The sequence below is a fragment of the Neophocaena asiaeorientalis genome, unplaced genomic scaffold (genome assembly GCF_003031525.2).
Source record: "Neophocaena asiaeorientalis asiaeorientalis breed wild unplaced genomic scaffold, Neophocaena_asiaeorientalis_V1.1 scaffold236, whole genome shotgun sequence".
Taxonomy (NCBI): Eukaryota; Metazoa; Chordata; class Mammalia; order Artiodactyla; family Phocoenidae; genus Neophocaena; species Neophocaena asiaeorientalis.
The window spans coordinates 1,131,986-1,145,439 of NW_020173418.1; the positions used below are offsets into that span (position 1 = coordinate 1,131,986).

Sequence of the window (13,454 nt, forward strand, 5' to 3'; positions counted from 1 at the left end):
TCTTTTTTGATCCACCTCCTAGAGTAATGGAAATAAAAACAAAAATAAACAAATGGGACCTAATGAAACGTCAAAGCTTTTGCACAGCAAAGGACACCATAAAAAAGACCAAAAGGAAACCCTCAGAATGGGAGAAAATATTTGCAAACGAATCAACGGACAAAGGATTAATCTGCAAAATATATAAGCAGCTCATGCAGCTCAATATTGAAGAAACAAACAACCCAATCCAAAAATGGGCAGAGGACCTAAATAGACATTTCTCCAAAGAAGACATACAGATGGCCAAGAAGCACATGGAAAGCTGCTCAACATCACTAATTATCAGAGAAATGCAAATCAAAAGTACAGGGAGGTATCACCTCACACCAGTTAGAATGGGCATCATCAGAAAATCTACAAACAACAAATGCTGGAGAGGGTGTGGAGAAAAGGGAACCCTCTTGCACTGCTGGTGGGAATGTAAATTGATACAGCCACTATGGAGAACAGAATGGAGGTTCCTTAAAAAACTAAAAATAGAATTACCATATGATCCATCAATCCCACTACTGGGCATATACCCAGAGAAAACCATAATTCAAAAAGATACATGCACCGCAATGTTCACTGCAGCACTATTTACAATAGCCAGGTCATGGAAGCAACCTAAATGCCCATCAACAGATGAATGGATAAAGAAGTTGTGGTACATATATACAATGGAATATTACTCAGCCATAAAAAGGAACGAAATTGAGTCATTTGTTGAGATGTCAATGGATCTAGAGACTGTCATACATAATGAAGTAATTCAAAAAGAGAAAAACAAATATTGTATATTAACGCATGTATGTGGAATCTAGAAAAATGGTACAGATGAGCTGGGTTGCAGGGCAGAAGTTGAGACAGAGATGGAGAGAACAAACGTATGGACACCAAGGGGGGAAAACCATGGGGGGGGTGGGGATGGTGGTTGAAATTCGGTGACTGGGATTAAAAAACTAATACTAAACTTTCTTTGGGTTATTTGTATAGAAATATATCAATATAAATGTTTCAGTCGTTACATGAAATTCCTAAAAATCTTATATATTCTGGTATAATGTTATAAATCATAATTCTAGTTATTACTTTAAAATGTATATCTCAGAAATAACTAAATTTCCTTGTCAATTGTATTATTATGAACTTTCAACAAATCTTTAACCGCGGTCATTTTTAAGTGTTTTGTCATTTACAGACAGTTCTGGGTGTACTCTGATGCTTTTGCAAAAATGTTCCTGTAACAGGGTTTCATCTTCAAGGAATTCATGGAAAAGACTCTGACAAGTACAGGTTTCTGGCAACTGACTATACTGCTGAAACATACTGCTGAATGAATAAGCATTTTCAGAACTCTAATGGAAAACTGATGAATTCATAAAAGTGCTAACAAAAGATCAAGATGAAAAAAAAATTAATTAATGGGACTGAGTGAACTGATGAGGATGATTATAATTTTTGTGACTTTGTTTGAATAAAAAAAATGTTTAAAAAAAGGCAAAAGCATTTCCTCTAACATCAGACACAAGGATGCCCACTTCTGTCACTTTCATACAATGTAGTCCTAGCCACAGCAATCAGAGAAGGAAAAGAAATAAAAGGAATCTAAATTGGAAAGGAAGAAGTAAAACTGTCACTGTTTGCAGATGACATGGTAATATATATAAGAAAATCCTAAAGATGCCACCAAAACACTGTTAAAACTATTTCATGAAATCACTAAAGTTGGAGGATACAAAATTAATATACAGAAATCCGTTGCATTTCTATACACTAACAATGAACTAATGAAGGAAAAATTAGGAACTCAATCCCATTTACAGTTGCATCAAGAAGAATAAAATACTTAGGAATGAATCTAACTAAGAAGGTAAAAGACCTATACTTGGAAAACTATAACACACTGGTGAATGAAACTGAAGATGACACAAAGAAATGCAAAGATCTACAGTGGTCATGTACTGGAAGAATTAATACTGTTAAAATGACCACACTACCCAGCAATCTGCAGATTCAATGTAATCCCTATGAAAATACCAAGGTATTTTTCACAGAACTAGCACAAATAATTCTGAAATTTGTACAGCAACACAACAGACTCTAAATAGCCAAAAGAATCTTGAAAAAGAAAAACAAAGCTTGAGGTATCACATGCCCTGATTTCAAACTATATTACAAAGTGATAGTAATCAAAACAGTATGGTACTGGCACAAAAACAGACACACAGATCAATGGAACAGAACAGACAGCCCAGAAATAAACCCACATTTATATGGGCTATTATTCTATGACAAAGAAAGCAAGAATATACAATGGGAAAGACAGTCTCTTCAATAAATGGTGTTGGGAAAACTGGACAGCTACATGCAAAAGAATCAAAGTGGACAACTTTCTTACATCATGAACAAAAATAAATTCAAAATGGATTAAAGACTAAATATAAGACCTGAAACCATAAAATCCCTAAAAAAAAATAGGTAGTACACTCTTTGACATCAGTCTTAGCAATATTTTTTGGATATGTTTCCTCAGGCAAGGGAAACAAAAGCAAAAATAAACAAATGCGACTACACAAAATAAAAAGCTTTTATACAATGAAAGGTAATATCAACAAAATGAAAACACCACCTACTGAATGGGAGAAGATATTTACAAACCATATACCCAATATGGATTTATATCCAAAATACACAAAGAACTCATACAGCCAATATTAAAAAAAAAATCATTAAAAAATGGGCAGAGGATCTGAATACACATTTTTCCAAAGAAGACAAAGAAATGGCCAGACACAGGAAAACATGCTCAACGTCAGTCATCATCAGGGAAATACAAATTAAAACCACAAGATATCACCTCACACTTGTCAGACTGGCTATTATGAAAAAGAAAACAAATAAGACGTGTTGGCGAGGATGTGGAAAAAAGAATTCTTGTATACTGGTGGTGGGAATGTAAATTGGTATAGTCACTATGGAAAACAGTATGAAGTTTCCTCAAAAAATAAAAAATAGCGAGCTCCCTGGTGGCCTAGTGGTTAGGATTCTGGGCTTTCACTGCCATGGCCCAGGTTCAATCCCTGGTCGGGGAACTGAGATCCTGCAAGCTGCGCAGCACAACCAAAAAAGAAAAAAAAAAACAAACAAAAACTACCATAAGATCCAGCAATTCCACTAAACAGAAACACTAAATTCAAAGAATATATGCACCCCTGTGTTTATTGCAGCATTATTTACAATAGCCAAGATATGGAAGAAATTTAAGTGTTCATTGACAGATGAATGGATTAAAAAGATGTGGTATTAATGGACTATTACTCAGCCATTAAAAAGAATGAAATCTTGCCTTTTTCGACAACAGGGATGGATCCAGAGGATACTACACTTAAGTGAAGTAAGTCAAAGACAAAACTGCATTCCATTTATACGTGGAATCAAAAAGCAAAACAAATGAAAACCAAAACAAACATACAAAACAGAAACTGAGTCACAGATATAGAGAAAAAGAGGTGGTCACCAGAGGGAAGAGGGATGGGGAATAAGTGACATAGGTGAGGGAGATCAAGAGGTACAAACTTCCAGTTACAAAATAAATGAGTCATGGGGAAGAAATGTACCCTATTGGGAACATAGGAATAATATTGTAATAACTTTGTATGGTGACATACGGTAACTAGAAATATCAAACGACTGTACTGTGTACATGGAACTAACATAGTGTTGTAGGTCAATTATACTTCAATTAACCTTTAAAACACGGCTTAATTTGCTCTTTTATGCTACCTGTTCGCAAAGAGATGAAAGTAAAGAGTTAGAGCTTCATCTCTAAATCAGTCACGTGTCCCTTCATAGTCTGTCTTATGAAGACCTGCACAATCCCTGCTACTCTATGGAAAGTCAAGAAATACATGTACATATATATTGGAAGAGCAATTCCATGTGCTATACATTCATTATATCAGAGGTGGCCTTGAATCTCAAAGTTAGAAATAATTTTCTAATTCCACATCTTCTGAAGTCCAAAGCTACAAAGAGCCAGAATTCCTAGCTCCAGTGGGGTTTCACAGATATGCCAAAGTCTTTGCTTATTTCTTCTAGAATAACAAATAACCCTAAATTCTCCTTTGCCAAACATCGTTTCAAGCCTGGAGGTAAGGTGTCATTTACTGAGTAACTCCTATGGAAACTATGTCTATCTATTTGTAAATCTAAGTAAAGCGGGGTTAGAGATTCGCTTCTGGCATGATGGAGGAAGGTGGCCTTCAGATCTTCGCCCCAAAAAGTAACTGTAAGTCTGGACAAAGAAGACTGCCAAAGACAGCCATTTCAGCGCTCTGGATCAAGCATAGGTATACAAATGCAGTGTTTATCCATGAAAATAACCTCAGGTAAGAACAGTGTGAGTTTGAAGCATGTACGCCTAAAGCTATCTCCCTTCTCCCACCAGCTCCATCAGAGTGGTACTTCAACCAGGGCTGGACAGCAAGTGAACACTAGCAGCTTTGCTGCCATTTTCTTAGTGGTGATCACAGTGGCAAGTGAGTGGGGAAACCAGTAGTTGCAGGCCTGAGTGTCGGGCAAGCAGTGGACCAGCAGAACTGTTGAGGGTTTATCAGGGAGCTCCTGGATGCAAGACAATGAAAGGGGGCTTGTTAAGCTCTCCACATGTCTTGGGTTGACTAGAAGCTGTGATGTGCACAGCAGAGACTGGAGTGGACCCAAGCCACCCACATCTTTGGCCGATGGAGACTGAGTTCATGTGCAGGGATGAGAGAGCCCACACAAAGTATAAGCCAGGACAGTCTTGAAAAGAGCTTAAGTAGGAATGTACTTCTCAGTCCACACACAAGTAAATCAGATTAACAACCAAAAATCATTTAATGTAATACATTATATCTTATGAAGTGAATTATGTCCCCCTCAAATTTATATGTTGAAAATCGAACTCCTATTGTGATGGTATTTGGAGATGGGGCCTTTGGGAGGTAATCAGGTCATGAGGCTGGAGCAACTGGTCCAATGGGATAAGACCAGAGAGCTCTCTCTCTCTCCACCATGAGAGAAGGCAGCCACCTACAAGCCAGGAACAGTCCTTACCAGGAACCGAATTGGCCACCACCTTGACCTTAGACTCCCAGTCTCCAGAAGTGTGAGAAAATAAATTTGTTTTTTTAAGCCACCAAAATACCAGTGTGTGGTATTTTGTTACGGCAACCTGAGCTGACTAAGACACATGAATAGGATTCAAGGCAAAAAAAGATATGATATCTCAAAGACACAGAAAAAAATTTGACAAAATCCAACACTCATTCATGGTAAAAACTTTCACCAAACTAGGAATACAAAGGAACATCCTCCTTCAGATAAAGGGCATCTGTGAAAATCCTAAAAGTAACATCATAATAAATGGTTGAAACTAAAGCTTTCCCTTTAAGACTGGGAACAAGGCAAAGATGTGAACTTTGGCTTCTGTTCAGCATTGTATTGATACCAGTGCAATAAGACAAAAAAACAAAAAGATACCTCCCATTGGAATGGAGGAAGTCAAACTGTCTTTATTCAGAGATGACACAATCCTAAGTGTAGAAAATACTAAGGAAATCCAGAAGAAAATTACTAGAATAAATGAGTTTAGCAAGGCTAGGCATAAAAAAAATCAATATAAAAATGAGTTCTATTTTTTACATGCTAGCAATAAGCAAACCACAAATGAAATTAATACAATTCCATTCATAATAGCACCAAACAGAATAAAATATTTAGGAATAAATGTAAAAGAAATGAGGTAATTGGTGAAAAAATTAAAAATGGTCTAAGTAAATGGAGAGTTCATATTTGTGGATTAAAAGATTTAATATTGTGGGCTTCCCTGGTGGCGCAGTGGTTGAGCATCTGCCTACTAATGCAGGGGACACAGGTTCGAGCCCTGGTCTGGGAAGATCCCACATGCCGCGGAGCAACTAGGCCCGTGAGCCACAACTACTGAGCCTGCGCGTCTGGAGCCTGTGCTCCGCAACGAGAGAGGCCGCGACAGTGAGAGGCCCGGGTACCGTGATGAAAGGTGGCCCCCGCTTGCTGCAACTAGAGAAAGCCCTCGCACAGAAACGAAGACCCAACACAGCCAAAAATAAATAAATAAATAAATAAATAAAATACACTGCATTATTAAAGAAAAAAAAGATTTAATATTGTTAAGATTGTGTGTTAGTTTCCTAGGGTTTCCTTAAAATACTACAAACCATGTGATTTAAAACAAAAGGAATTTATTCTCTCTCAGTTCTGGAGGCTAGAAGTCTGAAATCAAGGTGCTGGCAGTCTATGCTTCCTCTGAAGGCTCAAGGGAAGAATTCTTTCTTGACTCTTCCTAGCTTCTCATGGTTGCTGTCCATCTTTGGCGTTCCTTGGCTCATAGCTGCATTGTTCCAATCTCTGCCTCTTTCACTGCATGGTGTTGCCCCATGTGTATCTCTGTATTAAAATTTCTATTTTCTTATAAGGACACCAATCAATGAATTAATCCAGTTTGACTTCATTTTAACTTGCTTACATTGTCAAAAACCCTATAGTAAGGTCACATGCACAGATTATCAGGGGATAGGACTTGAACATATCTATCTGGGGGACACAATTCAACCTAACAAATGGCAATACTTCCCAAACTGATTTATGGATTCAATGCAATCCCTGCCAAAACCCCAGCTGGCTTTTGCAGAAGTTTAGTTGACCCTAAAATGTGGATGGAAATTCAAAGGGTCTAGAATAGACAAAACAGTTTTGAAAAAGAAACAAGTTGGAGGATTTATATCACCCAATTCCAAAACTTACTATAAAGCTACAGTAATAAAGACAGTGTAGTATGTAGTATTTGTGTAAGGACGGGCATACAAGATTAATGAAATAATTGAAAGCCCGTAAATCCTTATATGGTAAATTTGTTTTTGAAAAAGTTGCCACGACAATTCAATAGGAAAAGAATAATCTTTTCAACAAATGGTGATAGGACAGGAGAATATATTCGTAGGCAAAAACAAAAAAACAAACTCAGATCCTTTCCTCACAACATATACAACAATTTACTCAAAATGGGTCACGAATCTATGTGCAAGTACTGAAAGTGCTAGAAGAAAACAGAGGAGAAAAGTATATCTTTGGGTTAGGCAAAGAGTTCTTAGATATGACATCAAAAGCATGAGTCATGAAAGAAACAAATAGCTAAAACGGACTTCATTAAAATGAAAAAATTTTTTGAGTTTCAAAAAAACATCACTCAGAAAATGAAAAGATAAAGTAGGGTCTAGAGGGAAATATTTGTAAATCATTTTCCTGATGAAGAAGTTGCATGAGAAATACACAAACAACTCTGAGGATTTAATAAGAAGACAAACAATCCAATTTAAAAACGGTTAAAAGACTCAAACGAATATCACAGAGGCATACAAATGGCTAAAAAGCACATGAAAAAATGCTCAACATAGTTAGTCACTCAGGAAATGTAAATCAAACCATAGGAGACATTACTACCTACTCTCTAGGATGTCTACAGTCAAAGACAAACTGTAACAAGTGTTGGAAAGGATGTGGAGAAACTGGAACACTTAAACACTGTTAGTGGGAATATAAAATGATACAGCCACTTTGGGAAATAATTTTGCAGTTTTTTTAAAGGTTAAACCTAAGCTTACCATTTAAACCAGCCCTTCCACTCCTAGAAATCTACCAAGAAGCGTGAAGAAAGCTCATATGAGAATATTCACAGCAGTTCATTACTCATACTAACCAAAAACTGGCAACAATCCAAATGTCATCCACTGGTGATTAAGCAAAATGTGGCCATATCCACACAATGGAATACCATTCAGTAATTAAAAGGAATAGAATATGGCCACATGCTACACATGGATGAACCTCAAAAACATCATGAAAGTAAAGCAGACACAAAAACTGGATATTGTACAATCTCATTTATATGAAATGTCCAGAAGGGCAAATTTATACATACAGTAAGTAGATCAGTAGTTGTGTGGGGTTGGGGTGAGAGCAGGCATTGACTGCAAAAAAACTGGGCTTGAGGAGAACTTCTGGGGTGACGGAAATGTTTTAAAACTGGACTGTGGCTGCATAACTACGTATCTACTAAAAATCAGTGAACTGTACATTCAAAATGGAGGAATTTTATAGTAAGTTATATATCAATAAAGCTGAAAAAATGTGACATTATTGCTGCACTACAAGAGATGTGTCAAAGACACCACAGCAAAGGAGAAAAGGGCAACCAACCAACTTTGCCTGTGTAAGTGGGGAAGAAGCCAAGGACAGAGAGGGACAGCAAGGCAGAAAGGAATACACAGGTTTATTTCCTCAACAAATAAATATCTATTGTCTACTCTGTTCTAGGTGCCTGAGAACACATCAGAAGCAAAGTCCACACCTGTAAAACTCCTATGTTAATAGGAAGATAGGAAATAAACAATAACAAACATGATAAACAAGTTAAAAGTATGTATAGACAATATTTGAATTTAACATTAAATGATGAGATTCCTCACGCACAAGGGGAAGGGCAGGTACAGGACATAGGATGTGCCACAGAAGAACTAGGGTATGTGGTTTCACTGTGTTCAGTGAGCCCTGTGACTGGGTGTACAGAAAAATAACCAAAGAATGTCAAAGTAGGAATCAGAAGTGACACTCAATGTTTCATTTAATTATTCTGCACCACATAGGTATTTTCATTGGTACAGATGAAACTGAGATTAGGGCATTTGCCTGGCAAAATGATAGCAACAGTATGTACCGAAGATGGTCTTTATTGGACTAAATGCCCTAACGTAGTAAATGCCCTAAAAGTGTTTGCCTTTATGTTTATTATTAATATTATGGTGTCATAGTGCCTAAATTATTAAATTCTATAGTCTACCCAGAAAGCTATACAAAATGAATCAAGAAGAGATATAAAAAAAGATTTGCCTCCTTCTCTTTCAAAATGATCCTTGCAGGCAGTACACAGATGTGTATTTCTAATCCTTAGGGCATGGGTTCATAGCACTGCAGTTCTCTCCTCCAGAAATACCTTTATAGCCCTTCCTTAAATTTATGGACAGTTTTAAAAATTATCTAAAGCCTTCTTTCTTAGGCCACCAACTCAGTGCAGACAAAGGGAAAGTCCATCAGTAACAGAATACTCCACAGAGGTTATTGTGAAGATTGAGTTAATATATGTACGCACTAAAGGGTTAACTCAGGAGGCCTGGGTTGCCCAAACCCTGAACATCTCAAAGGTCTTCAGGACTGGCCCTTGACCGGCTCCTGAGATATCCTCTGAGCCCTTGGAATATCCTGCTAGTACAGTACATTTGTATGCCATTCTTTGGGCCACACAGTTATCAGCCTGACCAGACAGTTTATGCTAACAATGTGACTTATGGTGAACGATTTTGTAGGCCTGAAGTCCTTGGTTTGACCTCTGGGAGTGCTGGAGATTGAGTAGCTAAGGTCAGCCACATGGGCAAGAAAATCCTGGACACCAAGAAAATCCTGGACACCAAGACTCAGGAGAGTTTCCCTAGTTTGCAACATTTTGTCACTGGGAGAGTTAAGTGCATTCCCATGCAAGTTCACTGGGAAGGGACATCTGGAAGCTTGTGCCTGGTTTCTCCCGGACTTCACCCCATGCCTTTTCCCTTTGCTCATTTTAAATCTGTATCCTTTCGGTGTAATAAACCATAACAAAAAGGAGAGCAATTTTTTTGGGGGGAGCTCTGTGAATCCTTCCAGTGAATCACTGAGCCTAAAGGTGGTCTTGGGGACCCATGACAGAATATGGAAGTCCTTAGAAAAGCACCTGGCATCTAGTGAGCAAATATATGGATAATTATTATTGCCAAGTGCAGAGAAGTCATTTAAAAGTTTAAGAATAGCCAGAGAGTGCTATTATTTCTGCCAATCTCTGATCTCAATTTCCATAGTAGGTTGGGGCTAAGATGATTAAACAAGAACATACTTCTTTCATCACAAGCTTGAGACACACTGGATTTGATGGCAACACTTAAGTCAATTTCCAGGAGATTCTGGTTCTAGTTAGTAGACAATACTAAAACAGAATGAATGTTTAAATGTTAATAGAAACAGGCTGACAATAATCAGATTAGAAACAGTAAAGTACAACAGAGATCTCACAATATAGCATACCTTGATTTCCTTTATACTTGGAAGTGATGCATTTAGAAATTCCTCAGTTAATCTCTTCCAACTAGCAGCTTTGCTGAGATCAGAATGAATGATGAATTTTTCATAAATCCTAAAACGTTAAAAAAATATCAACCGGTAACTGTAAAGCTATATTAACAAAAAGGTCTATAAGAAAATTCATATATATCTGAACATGCACATATATATACACACATATAAACTTACCCTTCTATTGTCTTTTCTACTTTGTGGCTGTTGACATCTAAGAAACGATGAAATCTAAACGAGAAAATGTAATTCTTATAACAATCTTGTCATATAGCTATGCAGGTTAGTCTCACAACCATGCACATCTCCCCGACACCCTATCCTCAGCTATATGTTTCTAGTGAGTGCACCTCTCTCCCTGTATCACCTCTATCATTCATGCAAACAACCACTGAACCTGAGAGACTGCTCAAGCATTCTTTCCATAGGACACAGGCTGTCCTGAGCTACCCAACCCTGTCCTCTGGCTCCTCTGTCTTTTCATAATGCCATGTGTCTAAGTCCAGCACAATACATTCTATAGCAGGGGTTCCTAACCTTTTTATGCCAGCGAAGCCCAGTGAATCCTAGGGACTCCTTCTCAGGATAATGCTTTTAATCATAAAATGAAATACAAAAGAAGCCAAGCATAGTGAAATACAGTTGTGAAATTTTTATTTTTTATTTTTTTTGCGGTACGCGGGCCTCTCAGTGTTGTGGCCTCTCCCATTGCGGAGCACAGGCTCCGGACGTGCAGGCTCAGCAGCCATGGCTCACGGGCCCAGCCGCTCTGCGGCATGTGGGATCTTCCCGGACTGGGGCATGAACCCCCAGGGAAGCCCTATATTTTTATTTTTATTTATTTATTTATTTGTGAAATATTTTTTTAAAGTTTGTGATACAGTAAGAAACATATATCTTTGTTACAGCATTAAATAACAAAATCTAGCAGTGGGTTCATAACTATGTAACAGTAAATGACATTTTAAAATATCTGCAATAACTACAATATGGCAGTGAAATATGTGATTTCTGCTGGTGACACAGTCATATAATAAGTAACTGCTTTTTGTTTTCATTCATAGTTGAAGGAAATGCTACTTTTTAGTTAGAGATTAGTGTAATTTTTTTCTTGTCCAAATCCATAACATCTGAATTCTATCTTCAGGCCCTCAGGTTAAGAAGTCCTATTCTACATCATATGTAATTAATTTTTGTCTGTCCTACTGAAGGACAGAAGCTTTATTTTGCCTATCTATGAATTTCTAAGGCCTAGAATGTGGTCAGTTTTTTAAAAAACAAACATGAATTGTTCATTTTTCTGATGGATTAAAGCATCATGAAATTATAGTATAGCTCACTCAACTGCTGTTTTTCATCTTTTAGTATCAAAGCCACATAATCTGTACTTGAAGTAAATTATACTACTAAATAACATATCTAATGCTAACCCAGTAAATGGCTGAGTGGAATACCACTTTACTTATAATAATTTAGCTTTTCAGTGTGCAAAAGTAGATAATAACTGCTAATGTCTCTCTCAACTCTAAAATGATGTCTACTTACCTACTGTCATTTAGAAATATTAATATAAAAAATTATTTGAGATACAGCATTTAAATTTCTCTATTTATATCACCTATTCAGGCATTGTTATATTTATAAGTTACATTTAAGAACTGAGTATTTTATTTCAGAAACCTGGGGGGGCTGTTAGACTCATCTATTCTTATTATAAACCAGGTAGGCACTTTATGATCATTAAGGTTGATAAGATTACAGATTTTGCAAAACTGTTTACTATTCAAGAAGATTTCTATTGAAATTAAACAGGTAGAATATTAACAATGACTAACATTCTTCTGATAATTTTTTAAAAATAATAATTTAATTACAGGTAATGATCAAAACAGTATCGTCTAATTTACATGTTCCATAAAGAAAAATGGGAGCTCTGACTTCACCTAAGTACCTAAACTGAATAAATCTTTAAAAATTCATTACATGAAAAACTGTATTAGAAGTTGCATTAGGTGGCCTGGTGTGCTCTATGCCAAGAACTGTTTTGGTGCTGGAATAAGAACTGAACAAAACAGACGAAGATCCCTACCCTGGTGGAAGCTGTATTCTGCATGAAGGTGGGGGAGGAGACGACAAACAGTAACAACAGGTAAGTTATCCCATGTGTCATGCTACGCGTTTTGGAAAAAGAAAAAGAGCAGGGTAAAAGAGATCTGGAGTGGCCCAAGCAGGGAGGGAGAGTCAGCGAGAATACAGTTTTAAATTGGGTATGGCCATTATTTTGCTCTAAAACTTTACTCACCCATCCATTCAAAAAACTGTTTGATGGGCAGTGGCCCGCGCTAAGTGCAGTGGGCGGGGCAGGGAACTGGATAGACAGAACCCTTCCCTAGGGGCGCACTTCTAAGACTGGAGAACGACCCCCAGCAACCCACAACCCACTGTTCGAGCTTGCGTGTGTCACTGTGTCAGGGACCCAGAAGGCGCGAGGTCACCAAGCAGCTGGAGCGGCAAGGCGCGCTGGGGCTCTGCCGGTCGCGCCACGCGCCGCACACCTCGCCAGACCCCTTCCGTCCCCGGCTCCGGTGCCGCGCCCGCACCTGAAGTTGGACCAAGCGAAGTGCAAGGCGAGCTGGAAGTTGGGGTCCGCCTCGTCCTGGACGCCCGCCACAAGGCGGACGAGCTCGCGCACGTCGCGTTCTTGCCGTCCGTCCAGGCGGCTCCACGACGGCGCCGGAGACGCCATACCTCCGGCGCTCCCGCAGTCCTTCGCCCGGTCGCGCCCGCTCTCGCGAGTGTTCGAGCTACCGCCTAGTTGAGCGAGGCTGCGGCCTCTCTCGCGAGAGTTCGCGCTGCAATCGCGTTGAGCCCTGGCTCTGATTTTTGTTGGTGGCTTGGGTCTCACGTGGTTAAGTTTAGGAACGTCTTAAAAGGGGTAGACGTTATTAGTAGTTTTATTAAGAATAGTCTCTGGCTAACCTTGGTTGATGGTTTAACTCCTAATGTTTTGAGAGCAGCCACTTCTCATTTGGTGTATCTGTTTGCACCTGAACTTTCAGGTACCATGATCCGTTAGTTGCCCATTCTTCTCTAAGCTTCAGTTTCTCCTAGAGGTGATCTCCAGTGATCTTTCGGTCCCTCTCTGCCTACAAGGGCCACAGTACATGGCCCACGCTCCGGCAGGTGTAAGGAAA

General features: G+C 38.5%; 1 protein-coding gene across 1 annotated transcript in view; it reads right to left on the minus strand.

Moving 5' to 3' along the window:
* Positions 1–13,027, minus strand: part of TUBGCP5 (tubulin gamma complex component 5) — a 59,338-nt gene extending 46,311 nt beyond the window's left edge. The window contains exons 1-3 of the mRNA XM_024747291.1: positions 12,861–13,027; positions 10,438–10,491; positions 10,213–10,321 (exon numbers count right to left, since the gene is read on the minus strand). Coding sequence (XP_024603059.1) covers positions 10,213–10,321; positions 10,438–10,491; positions 12,861–13,006 — 309 coding nt within the window. The 5' untranslated portion in view covers positions 13,007–13,027. The remainder of the gene's footprint in view (positions 1–10,212; positions 10,322–10,437; positions 10,492–12,860) is intronic.
* Positions 13,028–13,454: the final 427 nt, after the last annotated feature.